Genomic DNA, 18,761 nt, shown 5'->3' with positions numbered 1-18,761 from the left:
AGTTCAGAAAAGCAGACGTGGTGGTTAAATTATATTTATGGGCGATAAGAGGTGTGTGTCAAAGTACAAAAGATCAAACACTTTAACGTGGGTACTGACTTTCACCTGCACCTGGGAGTGTCAAAATGATCTATTATCTAACAGTCAAAAAGAAACGGTTCCTGCTACAACATGAATAAAAACAGGCATCCATCTTGGTTTGAGCTGATCCGTTTCCAATAACAGAGTCATTATCAAAACAGATATTGATCCTTTCTTCCAAATTGGACAGAGACTGTTAGATCATCACGGTCAGCCATCCTGGGAGTGGGAAGCATGGTGCTGTGGTTGATGGAGAGAAAAGTATGGGCATGGGTCTTGTCAGAGTAAATATTGTTCATGTCTTAATCCAGCAGAATCCAATTAGGAAGTCAAGTTAAATCAAACTTGTATTATCACAACGGCTTAACAGAATCCAATCCTTGCTGCATTTTATACATACTGTTGGAGTGTTAGTTAACTTCATGTTCTAACACAACGCAAGTATTCATCCCCTTCAGCAAAGGCCAAGTATTTGGAGAATAAGACTTGTATTAGGCTGGGGTTGTCCATTTATAACACAGCTCTTTTTCAAGAGAACGTTCTATCAGGAGCCAGAGAACAACACTGAACATATTCAATTCAGCAGTTCATGTTCAGCCAGTGAATGCCATGAAGAAAATGTGACCCCATGCATGTTTCCTTTGTATAGAATATGTTTGCAAAGCTCATACAATGTTGTTACATGGCTATAAAGAAAATGTCAGTGTACAATGTGTTAATACACAGGTTCAGTAGGACAACATGTTTATGTGCTGCTACAATTAAGATTTATTTGCTACACATAATAAGAGTTCACATTTACACATTTAGAAAGTGATTGATTGATGCGGAGTGCTCGATATGTGTAGAGGGCAAATCAATACAGGGTAATATGTGAAAACCGAACCTATACATTTCAAAATGTCACAATTTGATTTGCCATCACTGCACCAATGCATTCACATAGCTAGGCTTAGGGTCTCTGAAGCCTATTTGATATGAACGACTTATCACGTTAGGTTTGCATGCATTACTTCAAATGACAAAATCCTCCTCCCCCACTGAACATTAAGGACAGCTTGAGTGATGGCCATTTCTTTAAGAATCAAATCAAATTATTTCAAGCCCCTTTGCCTTCACTCTGCTGTCATAATATTAGTGATGCGTCACTGTGTTACATGTATAAAAGCTGACTATACAACTACATGCTTTAGTCAATTATGACTGATGGACACTATTATTCTCTCTTCCCCCACCTCAGAACTCCATCATAAATCTCTATGAATGCCATAGGCAAGACTGACTGTCTCTGACATTTGTGAGAAGCCGGCTAATCTATCATTGAAACAGTGCAGGAATGCTAGCCCGCTAGCCCTGCCTGATTAATCCGGTTTCTACCTAGGTAAACCTGGCCAAGGTCTGGGGCAGCAGACATTTATTTAAGACTCGAAGCAGAGATGACACAAAACATAAGAGTTGTCCCATCATGCAGGTTTATGCTCCTCTTAGGATAGTTATTATCAACAACTTCCATCAGACTGTTAAAAAAATAAATCCTAAACCAGTGGCTAATGTTTGTGGACACCAATTGGTACCTCTGCTTACAGAAACCTATAGTGCTGTGAAGGGCAACATGTGAGGCCTAACATTCAAGTCTACTGCTGTTGTACTGCCCATCCTCTGAATCATGGCCCGTAATTCCCCAGTACTCACTCTTTGGATTGGATCCCATTGGCTCTGGTGGCGTGGTAGTGACTCAGGCCTTTGTGGGTCTCCACGGATACCCAGCCTCCTAACTCATCCAGGATAACCCCTGCATGGACGGCAGCCTTACACAGCACAGACGTCTGAAACAACAGAGATATAATATATTAGACATACAGAACTGAGGTCTGAAACCACAGAGACCACAGGTGTGATAGAGACAGACAAACACATCATAGAGGTCTGAAACAAGAGACAAATATGCTATAACACAGACAAACACAGCTCAGATAACCAGGGCTAAACACAGCGAAGGTGGGAGAAGTGTAAAACTTCAGACACTCTTGTAATGGAAGTCTGAGCTAGCCAAACTGTGTGTGGTGCTACCACTCAGACATTAAAAAAAACATTTCACCAAGAGAGTGTGGGCCATGAAATACATACATAAAACTTGGACTTTCAACAAAAGTGAATGAGCTTGGACTACTGCTTCCATCAGTGCACCATTCCTCTCATGTCTGAGGTTCCCTTCAACGTGGCACATAGGAGAGCAATGCAGCTCCCCGTCATTCATCTGTGTCAGCAGTGGGAGCGCAGGCATCTCATCCCAAATTAAAAAGGCAATCTCATGACATGGAGCCACAGTAGACGCTAATCTAATATAAGCCCCATGCATTCTCAATCACATCACACTTAATTTACACGTGGGGGAAAAATGCACATTGTGATTGCATTCAGGGTCGATATTTACAGTAATTGCAGCTGTAGGAGGAATGTCAAACATACTTCTCTGTGGTGCGTTACTTAGGAAAGCAGTACTTTGTCACTTAACATTCAGTACCTTTGGAATAGCTAGATGCTTACCTCTCAGAGATTGCGCCACCCTGCTGCTGAAATGAAGGGCTGGGACAGGTTAAAAGGAGCTCTTTGATGGATAAGTGTATAACAGGCATTTCCTCCACAAGACAACGTGAAATGCCTTACAATTAACATAGCAATCACTGGAGTGCTGTAAAAATGAACCGTAGCTCTGCCGATAAAATTTTCAATAAAGTCCATTAAGGATCTATTGAAACAAGCACTCAAACACTAATATAGGTGAAAAATGTATTTCTGAAAACGTATTGTTGTTCAAACATGATAAAAAAGACCGAAAGAAATATAAATATATAATCTAACTTCAACATGGAGACAAGGTGAAAGCTCAGTGTTAAAATCAGTTACGGCTCATTTCAGCCTGCAGCTATTTCCTCCCTGTCCCTGTAAAAAGCCTGGCTGGTCTGGTGACTAGGTGTTATAGGTGAGCACTATTCTCCTCTGAGTGGGGGAGGGAGGGAGGGAGGGGGAGAGGCTGCTCGACAGCTCCATGGTACAGATCGGGGGCCAGTGGCTGGGGCCCTGAGGAGCTGCTTTACAGAGGCCTGGCTGTCGCTTATCTGGACTAACAGCTGCTCTTGGGTCAGATTTAACTGTCTCATTATTATTACTCTGATCATTTATACACTGCCGGGTTGGCCGACTACCACACCGTAAATACATTGAACTCTGCCCTACCTGTCTGTCAGCCGGTGGAGCAGATGGATAGGCTCTGGTAGTTTGTATATGATATCATGGCCCCAGTCAGAGTTATGGCTAGAGACTAATCATGGACTGTTGCTGGAGCAGGGCTGGGTTCAAGGCTGGTGCTACTGCTACTAGTAGGAGCGTATTAGACTAGATAATGGCTTGACTACATCAGCCAAAGACCGTCTGGTTCTAACTGAGATTGTCCATGTATCCTACCTCTGTTAACCTCCTTGTCTAAACCTCTGCGGACTATTTCATTTTAGGGGTGTGGAATACTACAGAGTAGGAGAGGAACTATCAAAATGTCACTTACTTCCCTGCTGTCACTTACTTCCCTGCTGTCACTTACTTCCCTGCTGTTATTTCCCAAGGGTCATAAGCACTAACTAAGTAGACCTTTCAACCAACAAAATATGTTGCTAAATTATTAATTCACTTAGTGCTTATTAACACTGAATTATGACATATGGTATGATAACCACATTAATTACAGATACACAGTGTATAAAATACATAGCCACAATGTGTAGAGGTCTTGTATGGTTATAATAAATACACTCTGAGGAACCATTAATGCCATACGTGTTGGTCTAAATGCTAATGAGTGTGTCTATTGAATGGGTGCAGTGGACAGATAAACACCTTCTGTTCCACATGCATCATCTCCTCATAATCTAGGCCCTCCACCAAACCCTCCCTATACAATAGCCTACGCGGACTAATCAATCGCTCTGGCCCAGTCTCTCCCAAATGGCACCCTATTCCCTATATAGTGCACTACTTTTAACCAGATCCCTATGGGCCCTGTTCAAAAGTAGTGCATTATAAAGGGAATAGGGTGCCATTTGGGATGCACACCAAGCCCTCGACGCACGCCAAGCCCTCGACGCTCATCCTTCTTCCCAGCAGACGGTTGGGAAGTTCTCTGTTGTTGTGCTCCTCCAGGCCTATTGTTGTGGGGCTGGGGCTCCCTGCCGGGCTTCCTAAGCCTGGAGTTGTCTGTCACACTGACCGCCTGGCCGGTGGGCGGCCGCTCAATAGCCCCAATCAAACCCCAGAGAGAGCAAAACCTCAGGAGGCTTGGAAAGTCCCTGGTCTGGAAAGCCCCTCTCTTTTTAGATACTGAAACCCATGCAGGGCTGGCCAGGGTAGCAGAGCCAGAGGACCACTGGGATCGACCCATCCAGGTGACCCACATGAAATGCATCCTGAGCCCCATAGAGAGGAGGACTAGTATAACTACAGTTCTGGAGTATTTTGGTGAATACAGTGACCAGAATCTTCTCACAGAGCTTAGTCTATATGTGTGTTTGGCTGTTCACCTCAGAGTGTTAGACATCTTATGGTATTACACGTTAGCTACTATTTCCAGGTATTACAATGAAACAGCCTTACAAAGAGAGGTAGACATCTCTAGCTCTAACTATGTGTAATGAGCCCAAAGCATTCTACAGTACACAAGCCCTAAGACAAAGCAGACCGAGTTACACACAAACACCAGGTTTTACAGTTGCCTTGCCCCTGTGGTTTGGCTGCCCTGTGATGCAATCTAACAGCAAAGTCCAGCTCTGCTGCTGAGTAAAAATGCACCACAGTTACATAAACAGATGACCCATCCAATATACCTCCACAACCACTTTATGTGTGTTCCACAGCAGCAGCCAGACAAAAGCCCCAGCAACGACTGGTTAGCCTGGGGACAACTTCTCCTGTCCAGCTTCTGGTGTGTCTGTTTCTGCGCCTAACAAGGGCCCATTCAGACCTACTACTACTCAAAGCACCTTTGGGCTGAGGTGCTCCAAGTGGTGCCTCAGAACAGTCGTGTTCCTCTGACAGAAGACAGGACAATGTAATCAAGGGTAAACAAACAAGTGCTTGGCTGGCTGCTTCAGGGGACTAGAACCTGTTAGGACAGAACTGCTGCCAAGGCTTCCAACAACACAACGATGCCTCGTAAATACCTACTCTGCAAACCCACATCTGTGGTTAAAAACTTTCCCCAGGGGGGAGGCAGTGACCAAACAGCATTTCTGTCCTCTTTATAAACCTGGAAAAAAGCCAGAGAATAGGCTACCTTTGAGAAGGACTAGACTTTTACTTACATGCCTGTAACCCTGGGAAATGTCCCCGGATATGTCGCCTGCCACTGCTTTGCATCCTGCCGGACAGTACTTCCTGTGGGGGTAGACAACAATAGAACACACTTGTTGACAACACATTGGCCCCATCCTGTCAATTTCACCAGATGGACACGGTTCAGTGGAGTGGTAAGTAATCTCTTCACACCAGAGACGGTCTCTGCTTACACCATCAACATTACTACACTCTAATGGGACAAAATGGACTTAATGGAGAAGTATAAGACACTTGAATCTAAATTGTATATATACAGTTTACATACACCTTTGCCAAATACATTTAAACTCAGTTTTCACAATTCCTGACATTTAATCCAAGTAAAAATGCCCCGTCTTAAGTGAGTTAGGATCACCACTTTATTTAAGAATGTGAAATGTCAGAATAATAGTAGAGAGAATGATTTATTTCAGCTTTTATTTCTTTCATCACATTCCCAGTGGGTCAGAAGTTCACATACACTCAATTAGTATTTGGTAGCATTGCCTTTAAACTGTTTAACTTTGGTCAAACGTTTCGGGTAGCCTTCCACAAGCTTCCCACAATAAGTTGGGTAAATTTTGTCCCATTCCTCCTGACAGAGCTGGTGTAACTGAGTCAGGTTTGCAGGCCTCCTCGCTCGCACACGCTTTTTCAGTTCTGTCCACAAATTTTCTATAGGATTGGGGTCAGGGCTTTGTGATGACCACTCCAATACCAGCTTTGGAAGTATGCTTGTGTCAGAGTCGTGTGTATAGGTGGCAGGGAAGTCAGGCGCAGGAGAGTTAAACGGAGTGTAAATGGAGACTTTTAATAAATGTCCACTTAACATGCTCCAAACACGAAAATGTACATACATAAAATAAACATGGGTACGAGGACCCGTCGCGCACCTATACACCAAGAAACAACACTTGACATAAAACAATCTCTGACAAAGACATGAGGGGAAACAGAGGGTTAAATACACAAGAGGTATTGGATGGGATTGAAAACAGGTGTGTGGGAAGACAAGACAAAACCAATGGAAAATGAAAAATGGATCGATGATGGCTAGAAGACCGGTGACGTCGACCGCCGAACACCGCCCGAACAAGGAGAGGCAACGACTTCGGCAGAAGTCGTGACAGCTTGGGGTCTTTGTCCATTTGGAAGACCCATTTGCGACCAAGCTTTAACTTCATGACGGATGTCTTGAGATGTTACTTCAATATATCCACATCATTTTCCTTCACATGATGCCATCTATTTTGTGAAGTCCACCCAGTCCCTCCTGCAGCAAAGCAACCCCACAACCTGATGCTGCCACCCCCGTGCTTCACGGTTGGGATGGTGTTCTTCGGCTTGCAAGCATCCCCCTTTTTTTCCAAACATAATGATGGTCATTATGGTCAAACAGTTATTTTTATGTTTCATCAGACCAGAGGACATTTCTCCAAAAGGTACGATCTTTGTCCACATGTGCAGTTGCAAACCATAATCTGTCTTTTTAATGGCGGTTTTGGAGCAGTGGCTTCTTCCTTGCTGAGCGGCCTTTCAGGATATGTCGATATAGGACTTGCCAAAACTATAGTTTGTTAACAAGAAATGTGTGAAATGGTTGAAAAACAAGTTCTAATAACTCCAACCTAAGTGTATGTAAACTTCCGACTTCAACTGTATATATCAGAATATTGAGGAAATGCGATAATTGACTAGCTGAGGGATAACAAGGGGTAACATTTTTCATTAAGGCCCATAATCAATCTAGGAATCTATTGCCATTACAGTTAATCAAGGACTCAAGCAAGACATTTGACTTGTCTCAGACACACAACCACATACGAAACAACCTTACCTGTATTTTAAGTCTGAGAAATGGCTGCCTTTATCCAAACATGTGAGCAAATCTGAGGAGAGAAAACAGGGGAGGAGCCGAGAGACAATGAGGGGAGAAAATACCATGTGACCAGTAGTAGAGCAGACAGAGGAAACCAGCCCTGTGGAGCAGAAAGGACCACAACAACAGGATGTAGACCCTGCTTCCTTCACTCCCTCTGGGATGAACATTAATGTCACACTCGCACAGACACACACACACACGCACAGACACACACACGCACCGCACAGACACACACACGCACCGCACACAGTCATTGCTCTTAGTGATCAACTACATGATGTTTTGGTCAACAACATCATAATGGTGGAAACAGGCATAACCACCAAAACCAGTTTGTAAACTCCTGGAATATCCTGGATCATCACATACACAGCGTGACTGTGTGTCATTCAATATGGTCTGACTTACAGCAGTCAATGCTGTGTTTGATAATGCTGCATGTAGAAACAGCCCCAACCCTTCTGGGTTTACCCTAAGGAGAGGACAGGACAGGCAAGTGGTGGCACGTGGCACAGCTGATTGATTAACCAGTAGCACTGACTGTCCTCAGTGGAAAGAGAAGGTCAACCAAAGGACCGCACAGAAAAACACACATGTAGAATTCAGACAACGGTGTATTCTTATCAAGATCCTTGTTTTGGCATGAAACAGCATTGAATCATTAGTTTAGGTGTAGATCTAGAGAGAGAGAGGCTCAAACCTCTGTGGTCCCCTGAGGAGTAGGAGAACAGGAACCCTCGGCCCGAGATGTGGCGCCCGCTGCGGAACTGGACGATGACCTCATTGGAGTCCGTGTGTACCTCTCTGGGGTAGGACTTCAGGCTGCCACAGAAGGTCCCATACACTGCAACAGGAGAGATGGACATAGGTTTATCATAACCACCATTCATCTGCATTTTGACAGCAATATGAACTCATTTCATATTCCAAATGACCAACACAAGATGGTGCGACCATATCTGAGGTCAGAGAGGTGGGAGAGGCAGACAGGTTCTGACCTGCCATCTACACGGTCCCCCCTACCCACCACCCCACAGGGGCTGTTTGTCCCTCCAGGTCTCCCTGACAAGGCTCTCTATTTTCAGCCCCAACAACCCAAACCACATGTCATCTGAACCGCTCTTCCTCTCTATCACACACAGGAGGAAAAAATGCTTCCCTTTTGTCAGCGACAGGAATCTCACTGTAAATAATTTGCAGGGCAGACAAAGGGAGGGGGAGAGAGAGAGAGACACCCAAACCCAGCACAGTGCCCAGGGCCCTTTCCAAAGCCCGGGTCTCAGCCAGGCAGCCCGTGCTGGTTATGTTTGGTCTCAATGGCCTGTGTGGCTTTGCTTCACCTGACAACCATGATGAAACATGAGGCCTCCACCAGTCAGCTCCATGGCAACCACATCCTCTGGGTGGAAATCACTATATCCACTCCCTCACTGAACTACACGTCAACAACACTGAGGGATTTCATGATGAACAAATAATTACATTCCCCAGCCCTATTGCCCTACGGAACATTTGAAGGGTCATATAAGGAGTTTCGAAGAAGTGTGAAAATACAACTTTCAAGGTATGACCGGGAATGGGATACTGTAAATATCACTAATTCCTATGGATATTTATGAGCAAAACATGTGAAACCTGGTCAGTGATGGAATACCTTCACCAGGAATCTGTTGAGGAGAGAAGCCAAGGTGTTTCACCACTGAGGTTTCAAAGGGCCTCTGACACCCTGGCCTCTGTACTGGTAACCTCAGCTGTGGGTGGGTTGCAAAGTGGGCATGATGATCATTCACTACAGCATGATGGATATAGCAGCTCAACACTACCCTCAGCCCATATCCTGCTCTTCACACCAGCCTCCCTCCAGCCCAGTAATTCTTACTCAGAGTAGCAGTGGCAGGCTGGAGGAGAGACATCCTGCTATAGTGCTGCATGACAAATGCTTTCTGTGTGGTGTTACGCACTGCTAACATGGAGAACACCCAAGACGTCTCATTACTTGTCAGAAATACTATGACTAAGGGGGGTCAGAACTAGAGGTCGTCCGATTATGATTTTTCCAACGCCGATACCGATACCGATTATTGGAGGACCAAAAAAAGCTGATACCGATTAATCGGACAATTTTTTTAATGTATTTATTTATTTACTTGTAATAATGACAAATACAACAATACTGAATGAACACTTTTATTTTAACTTAATATAATACATCAATCAAATCAATTTAGCCTCAAATAAATAATGAAACATGTTCAATTTGGTTCAAATAATGCAAAAACAAAGTGTTGGAGAAGAAAGTAAAAGTGCAATATGTGCCATGTAAAAAAGCTAACGTTTAAGTTCCTTGCCCAGAACATGAGAACATATGAAAGCTGGTGGTTCCTTTTAACATGAGTCTTCAATATTCCCAGGTAAGAAGTTTTAGGTTGTAGTTATTATAGGAATTATAGGACTATTACTCTCTATACCATTTGTATTTCATATACCTTTGACTATTGGATGTTCTTATAGGCACTTTAGTATTGCCAGTGTAACAGTATAGCTTCCGTCCCTCTCCTCACCCCTACCTGGGCTCGAACCAGGAACACATCGACAACAGCCACCCTCAAGGCATCGTTACCCATCGCTCCACAAAAGCCGCGGCCCTTGCAGGGCAAGGGGAACAACTACTCCAAGTCTCAGAGCGAGTGACGTTTGAAACGCTATTAGCACGCACCCCGCTAACTAGCTAGCCATTACACATCGGTTACACCAGCCTAATCTCGGGAGTTGATAGGCTTGAAGTCATAAACAGTGCAATGCTTGAAGCACAGCGAAGAGCTGCTGGCAAACGCACAAAAGTGCTGTTTGAATGAATGCTTACGAGCCTGCTGCTGCCTACCACCGCTCAGTCAGACTGCTCTATCAAATATCAAATCATAGACTTAATTATAACATAATAACACACAGAAAAACGAGCCTTAGGTCATTAATATGGTCAAATCCAGAAACTATCATTTTGAAAAAAAAACATTTATTCTTTCAGTGAAATACGGAACCGTTACATATTTTATCTAACGGGTGGCATCCATAAGTCTAAATATTCCTGCTACATTGCACAACCTTCAATGTTATGTCATAATTACATAAAATTCTGGCAAATTAGTTGCATAAACCCTGACTCTGCGTGCAATGAACGCAAGAGAAGTGACACAATTTCCCTAGTTTAATATTGCCTGCTAACAGGAATTTCTTTTAACTAAATATGCAGGATTAAAAATATATACTTCTGTGTATTGATTTTAAGAAAGGCATTGATGTTTATGGTTAGGTACATTCGTGCAACGGTTATGCTTTTTTCGCAAATGCGCTTTTGTTAAATCATCCCCCGTTTGGCGAAGTTGGCTGTCTTTGTTAGGAAGAAATAGTCTTCACAGTTCGCAACGAACCAGGCGACCCAAACTGCTGCATATACCCTGACTCTGTAGCACAGAACGCAAGAAAAGTGACACAATTTCCCTAGTTAAAAGAAATTCACGTTAGCAGGCAATATTAACTAAATATGCAGGTTTAAAAATATATACTTGTGTATTGATTTTAAGAAAGGCATTGATGTTTATGGTTAGGTACACATTGGTGCAACGACAGTGCTTTTTTTGCGAATGCGCTTGTTAAATCACCCGTTTGGCGAAGTAGGCTATGATTCAATGATAAATTAACAGGCACCGCATCGATTATATGCAGCGCAGGACAAGCTAGATAAACTAGTAATATCATCAACCATGTGTAGTTAACTAGTGACTTTGTTAAGATTAAATGTATCTTTAAAAAAACAATCAATGCTAGCTAGCACCTTACCTTGGCTCCTTGCTGCACTCGCATAACAGGTAGTCAGCCTGACACGCAGTCTCCTCGTGGAATGCAATGTAATCGGCCATGATTGGTGTCCAAAAATGCCGATTGTTCTGAAAACTTGAAATCGGCCCTAATTAATCAGCCATTCCGATTAATCGGTCAACCTCTAGTCAGAACCTGGTAATATCAAGATGTAGGATGGGACATAAACCTAACACATTCAATGACTAATTTCTCTGAAAAGGGGGAAAAAACATCACCAAATTCACTGGGAATACATTTCATAGGATGAAGAAACAATAGTCCAAGCCGCAGGCCCATACTACTTGTCAGACACAGAGAACTAATACTATATACTCGTTCGGTGGGATTGGCGTGGGGTGTGTGTGTGTGTGTGTGTGGGGGGGGATGGGGGTCGGTAAGTGGCTTTTGACCTTTCCTTTGGATTCCTCAGGTCTAACTCATTGTTAGAAAAAAGTTTGGTCCAAATCGAATGTTAGGTACTATATTTTTGGAATATTATATGAATCCTATAAATTAAAATTACCAATTTAGATGCAATCAATTAGCTTAATTTCTCAAAGATAAAATAATATTAGAAACAAAATAATGTTGCAGCAATGCTAATCTTATCTGTTTCTAACAACAGAAAAGATTTCAGAACAATCTGATATGGTTGGTGTTGAAATCCTTTCTTGTGCTTTTTGAGGTGGAACTACCCAACAGCACTTGTCAAACCCACCAACAAATATGGTCAAACCCCATCAAAGCCCATAGAGATCTCAAGGTAAAAGAGAGCCTATAATGGAATACAGTGAGCTCCAAAAGTATTGGGACAGTGACACATTTTTGATTGTTTTGACTCTGTACTCCAGCACTTTGGATTTGAAATGATACAATGACTGAGGTTAAAGTGCATACTGGCAGCTTTAATTTGGGGAATTCTTTATCCATATCAGGTGAACTGTTTACAAATTACAGCACTCTTAGTACATATTCCCCCCATTTTAGGTGAACAAAGGTATTGGGACAAATCCACATATATGTGTATTAAAGTAGCAAAACATTACATATTTGGTCCCATATTCATAGCACACAACATGTAAAGTGTTGGTCCCATGAGCTGAAATAAAAGATCCCAGAAATGTTCCGTAAGCCCAAAAAGCTTATTTCTCTCACGTTGTGCACATTTCTTTACATTGGTTAGTGAGCATTTCTCCTTTGCCAAGATAATCCATCCACCTGACACCTGGCAAATGCTCACCTTCGATGGCCACTTGCACGCTGGAGAAGTGTGCTCTTCACAGATTAATCCTGGTTTCAACTGTACCGGGCAGGTGGGCGAGCGGTTTGCTGATGTCAAAGTTGTGTAAAGAATGTCCCATGGTGTCGGTGAGGTTACGGACAACGAACACAATAGCATTTTATCGATGGCAATTTTAATGCACAGAGACCCCATGACAAGATCCTGAGGCTCACTGTCATGCCATTCATTCGCCTCCATCACCTCATGTTTCAGCATGACAATGCACGGCCCCATGTCACAAGGATCTGTACACAATTCCTGGAAGCTGAAAATGTCCCAGTTCTTACATTGCCTGCATACTCACCAGACATGTCACCCATTGAGCATGTTTGGGATGCTCTGGATCGACGTGTATGAAAGCATGTTCCAGTTCCCGCCAATATGCAGCAACTACGCACAGTCATTGAAGAGGAGTTGGACAACATTATACAGGCCGGGCCTCCCGAGTGGCGCAGTGGTCTAAGGCATGGCATCGCAGTGCTAGCTGTGCCACTAGAGATTCTGGGTTCGAGTCCAGGCTCTGTTGCAGCCGGCCGCGACTGGGAGACCCATGGGGCGGTGCACAATTGTTCCAGTGTCATCCGGTTTAGGGGAGGTTTTGGCCGGCAGGGATGTCCTTGTCGCGCACTAGCAACTCCTGTGGTGGGCTGGGCACAGTGCACGCTGACACGGTCGCCAGGTGTATGGTGTTTCCACCGACACATTGGTGCGGATGGCTTCCGGGTTAAGTGGGCATTGTGTCAAGAAGCAGTGTGGCTTGGTTGGGTTGTGTTTCAGAGTACGCATGGCTCTCAACCTTCGCCTCTCCCGAGTCTGTACGGGAGTTGCAGCGATGAGACAAGACTGTAACTACCAATTGGAAACCATGAAATTGGGGAGAGGGGGGTAACAAATAAATAAATTATGAAAAAAATACAAAAACAAAAAAATACATTACACAGGTCACAATCAGCATCCTGATCAACTTTATGCAAAGGAGATGTGTCGTGCTGTATGAGGCATATGGTAGTCACACCAGATACGGACTGGTTTTCTGATCCACGCCCATATTTTTTTAAGGTATCTGTGACCAACAGATGCATATCTGTATTCCCAGTCATGTGAAATCCATAGATTAGGGCCAAATTAATTTATTACAATTGACTGATTTCCTTATATGAACTGTAACTCAGTAAAATCTTTGACATTTTTACATGTATATTTTTGTTCAGTATACATCAAGCTTGTGACTCTACAAAATTGTTGGATGCATTTGCTGTTAGTTTTGGTTGTGTTTCAGATTATTTTGTGCCCAATAGAAATATTGTAAATAATGTATTGTGTCGTTTTGGAATCACTTGTATTGTAAATAAGAATATAATATGTTTCTAAACACATCTACATTAAATGTGGATGCTACCATGATTACCAATAATCGTGAATGAATCATGAATAATGATAAGTGAGGAAGTTACAGACGCACAAATATCATACACCCAAGACATGCTAACCTCTCACTATTACAATAACAGGGGAGGTTAGAATTTTTTGGGGGGGTATGATATTTGTGCGTCTAACTTTGTCACTCATTATTCACGATTCATTCAGGATTATTAGTCATTGTATGCTATGAATATGGGACCAAATACTAAACTTTTTACAGCTAATGAATTTGTCCCAATACTTTTGGTCCCCTAAAATACTATGTACAAAAAATGCTGTAAATGATTTACCCAATATGGATGAAAATACCAAAGTTCTGGAGTACAGAGACAAAACAACAACAAAAAATGTCACTGTCCCAATACTTTTGGAGCTCCATGTCGTTCTGTTGGCTTGGATGTCCTCAGACCATCAGGATCACCCACAACTTCCTCTTTGTGTGAGGCTATTCTCAAGTACAACAAAGACATCCGCCCTCTCCTCCGGCTCTTTATATATAAAAAAATACCCCAGAAGAAACTCTGTCCTTGACTCAGTGAATAGGGAAGCTCAGTCTGACATGTGCTTTTCATCTGTGGAAAAGGAATGTTATGAAGACTGTGGTCTGTGCAGCACCACCGCTAGCTAGGTCACACTTTCATCACCACATAGAACCAGAGAGACAATAGCCAAGGCCAAGATGGCTGACTCAGACTCACCATGCTCGCCTCCGTAGACACCCTTGAGGACCTTAACGTAGTCCGACTGGCAATCCCGTGCCTCCACGTCCAGGTCTCCGAACCTGAGGACCAGGCTGTTGCCCTCTGGCACGCGGATCTTCCACTCGCACCAGGTGTTGTTGGGGTAGGTTCCCGGGTAGTTCTTAGAGGAGAGGACACCACTCTCTGGGCCCAGCATGGAGTGGCCACAACCGTCATCTGGACAAAACCATAGGAGAGAAGTCAAGTTAGATCAGAAGAAGTTCCGTCTCCATTTTGGTGTTGTATTTCTGTTACATTCTTTAAGACTAGTTAAACCATGATATGAGGAACACACGTGATGGTGGAGTTAGGTGGAGAAAAACACGAACTCTCTCAAACTGGAAGGCGAATAAGAACATTCACCATTCAAGGCTCAACTTTCACTCCACAAACACGCCAAACAACCTCACCAGTAAATGAGACATATTGTTCAGTTTGCTAGCTAGCCAACATGACTAATTTTACTAAGCTAACAGTTTGAAATGAATCAAGGAAAGCAGCAGGTCTACATAGAGAATGTGCCAGTACATATGAAAGGAATCACTTATGTTAAGTAGACATTGAGGGAGGGAGACAAGTCAAGACAAGCAAAACAAAAGACACTGTACATATTGCATTGTGTCAGACAAATACAAGCTCTGATGACAGCTATTGGAAGGCAGTCTTAATTACATCAAAGTGAGAAAAAATGTGCCAATGTCTCAATGAGTGGACGTCTTCTCAAACAGACAAGTCAAAACAAATAGGAGTTACTTCACAGAAATACCTGGCTGATGCATTTCTGCTTAAGAATGCAGACACAGCAAAGCAAAAAAATCACAACCCCCAAGAAAGGCAATGCTCTCTCTCTCTAGACTCTAGAGGTTCCCATTGGGTGGCACGAGAGGTGGGGTGTCTGTCTGAGATGCTCAGCTGCTTGGGCTAGGCCAACTCCAGGCTCTTTCAGAAGGTGTGGGGCTTCCCTTTCGTGTGTGTGTGGTGTGTCAGTGGCTCCCACGCCTCGGGCCTAGCTCAGCACCCTGGTGACACGGTGGACACTGTTTACAGAGAGGTTAATCCACTGTCCCCCTGGGTGTGGCATTAACACTTGTGACAGCACTAACAGGCCTGCAAGGGCTTCATAGCAGCTGTGGCCCACAGAGACCAGTCACCGGGACTGCTTCACACAGACCTAGGCCCTGTCCCTCTAATCCCTAGAGACTTCATGTAGATGTGAAATTATTAGCAATATTTATTAACAATATGGTGAAAAATCTACCTAGCTTATCATAGGGCAAAGTTACGCTACTATCACGTCTTATGCTTATACCTATCCCCAATGCATCGTACCTATTCAATTTATTTCAGATCTAGCCTACATGAAGTGCCTAGCAGGTTAGGGCTTGGAGATAGGGGCTAGTGTTTGGACTGGGCCCTTGAATTTAGATGTATGTAGAACAGAAACACATAGTCCAGACATCAATGGCAGGATCTGTGCAGTGCTGGATCATTTCACACAGGCCTAAAACATGCATGAAATAACACTGGTTTCTGGATAAGGATCTCTACAGGATCTCTCTTCTTTCCAAGGAAGGTAAATCACATTTCATGGAAAAACATTTAAAGAAAATTAGTTGGCCTGTGGACAAATGAATGAGGCTATTAAAAAACACATGATGGCAGCTTTGACTTGACTGGCCAGTCCACAGCCATGCAGCGATGGTTACGTCAGCGTCACACACTGGGCAGGCACACACAGTGGCCTTTGTGGTCCAAGGCTGGACTCAGTCCAGATGTGAGGCTGGGCGGACACCACAGCGGGACCTAAAAATGTAAACAAGATGCAACTACCCACCTGGGGGCAAGCGCAGGAGCGGTGGCATCGTCACACAACGGTAAAGTAGGAGAAGGTCAGAGTGAGCCCTTTAAGATCCCCTCAAGAGCCTTTTCGAGTAGTGGTTTGTTTGGAACAATAAAAATCCAGGCTCAGCCCACATGCACTTTAAATACGTACTGTACAACAACATTTTTACATGACAGCGTCCCCAGCAGATAGACCTACTAAGACATTGTTTTGTTTATATATATCTTCAATGACCTAGACATTTATCTGATCCTCTCAGATATGGGCTCATGTGTTTGAGGTTTCAGTCAGATTTCACTTATTGCCTTTTTTTTGTTCCTTGAGATTCCTCGTTCATAGCAAGGTTGCATTTCTCTCTATGCAGTGCACATACTGTACTTCACTAGAGTAAAACCTTTATGCATCCTTATTTCACTTCAGTCAAACTGATATACACCAGCAAACTCATGCATTTATTTTTACTAACAGAGAATATAATTATGCTATTTAAATTTTAAATGCCAGTGCATCTCTCATCGTCTCTCCTGAACACCTGACTCCTGCCCTCGGGACAAACATGAAATATTCACTTCACACACTCAGAGGGGGAGCTGTGGAAGCAGATGCAATGTAACAGGCAGGGAGGCTCACCATACAGTAATACCAGGTAGAGGGGCTCTGTCAGACTACAATGTGCATTGGACTAAAACTGTTCACTGCATGGATCCACACAAGGATCCCAAAGGCAGCCAGTGGGAGAGCTTTGGCTGAGTCTCCTAAACTGCTAAGGCATGCGTGGCGCTGTAGGGCATTGTTCAGCAGCCAGTGGTGACTCCTTGGTACTGAGAGACAATACCACAGGAGCACAGGCACAAAAGGATGGCCCTGCTCCATTGTCATTATAATGCACGTATCCTACTATGAGCCTATCAGGCTAAATAATACAAAATCGAGCCATGCCGCCCATTAGTGTGGTGATACAGGAGGATGATCAATCACACAACTATTATAGTTTCAGCTCCAGTACCTCCTATTTGGCTGTTTTATCACTGGTGAAAGTCACCTATCTTCTTAGGGATTATTAAATTACATTTGACATGTAGCCTATGTAAGCCTACAGGCTTAATGGTTAACCATTGAACTAAGGACTACTATACTTACTTTCAATATTCCCCTTCTAAGATAAAACAGCTCAGAGAGTTAAGGAGTAATGTTTGAAAGACAACTGTAAAAAATGACTGGTTATATTTTCTCACAACGTCCTGCATGTTTGATCTCAACTCAATGTAGCCTAACAGTGATTCAATGTAACAAATACACGATTCATTGTAATTACACGACACACACTATTGTTACATTTGATTATTGGCAAACCAGTTATGACAAGTACTTAACATTCGAGGCTTATTGAACAAGCCACACACAATGTGTTATTAACCCTTTATGTGTCATGTGTTTAAGGCACCGTCTGGTGTGCTTTCAACACATGGCACACCAAAGTCTAGTAAAATGTCAAACTATCGGTGCCATGCTGAATTAAAGAATATTCAGTTTCCATCGAATATAAAGTAGCGAGACCTGTTACCTAAAATCTGTTGTAGTTTAAAAAAATAAGTTATGGGTAATCGTGTAAATCGCTGTTGCTTTAACGACGGTTAGTTTACTTACCGAGTTTTTCGCCAAACGCGGAAAGTATAGTCCAAACGACAAAGAATCCATTAAGTTTCTCCTTTCCCAACATCTCAGATTTTATCCAAAGTAACGCAACGAAATCGCATATGGAGACACATTTGTCTCGTCTTCATGGGATAATTTTCTTTAGGAAGGTTTGCTGTAAATCAAAGGATCCCGATGCGCTTCTTGCGCTTCTATCCTGCCTGTATCTCCACAGTAGATTCCTTGAATGAACTCTTCCGTGTTTCATCCACAGGCGGCACCCAGTGCTCAGGTCGACCAACCAGTCTGACAGCCACGGTGTCGTTGGGGAAAGGACTATATTTGTTTAGCAGCCAAGACAGGCAAGAGGCAACACTTGATCAAAATAATTGTTCAACTGCACACCCCTGCTGAAAGATAGGCCTATGATCTTTTATACTAACTCAAATCAGCCAAATAGGAGGTACTGAGAACTCAGACTAAAATAGAACCAGTTCAAACATTACTCCTTGAAACTGTCTGAGCTGTATTATCTTAGAAGGGGAATATTGAAAGTAAGTATAGTAGTACTTAGTTCAATGGTTAACCATTAAGCCTGTAGGCTTACATAGGCTACATGCCAAATGTAATTTAACAATCCCTAAGAAGATAGGT

At 43.2% G+C, this 18,761-nt stretch overlaps 1 protein-coding gene across 1 annotated transcript in view; it reads right to left on the bottom strand.

Moving 5' to 3' along the window:
• The window catches only part of dcbld1 (discoidin, CUB and LCCL domain containing 1), a 43,787-nt gene extending 25,465 nt beyond the window's left edge, over positions 1 to 18,322 (bottom strand). Inside the window, exons 1-6 of the mRNA XM_038968207.1 lie at positions 18,120 to 18,322; positions 14,588 to 14,806; positions 8,028 to 8,171; positions 7,283 to 7,334; positions 5,433 to 5,505; positions 1,774 to 1,907 (exon numbers count right to left, since the gene is read on the bottom strand). Coding sequence (XP_038824135.1) covers positions 1,774 to 1,907; positions 5,433 to 5,505; positions 7,283 to 7,334; positions 8,028 to 8,171; positions 14,588 to 14,806; positions 18,120 to 18,192 — 695 coding nt within the window. The 5' untranslated portion in view covers positions 18,193 to 18,322. The remainder of the gene's footprint in view (positions 1 to 1,773; positions 1,908 to 5,432; positions 5,506 to 7,282; positions 7,335 to 8,027; positions 8,172 to 14,587; positions 14,807 to 18,119) is intronic.
• Between the last annotated feature and the right edge of the window lie 439 nt (positions 18,323 to 18,761).

This window comes from Salvelinus namaycush, chromosome 29 (genome assembly GCF_016432855.1).
Source record: "Salvelinus namaycush isolate Seneca chromosome 29, SaNama_1.0, whole genome shotgun sequence".
Classification (NCBI taxonomy): Eukaryota; Metazoa; Chordata; class Actinopteri; order Salmoniformes; family Salmonidae; genus Salvelinus; species Salvelinus namaycush.
The sequence above is the reverse complement of the archived record's forward strand: the minus strand, read 5'-3'. Positions and strand labels throughout refer to the sequence as shown.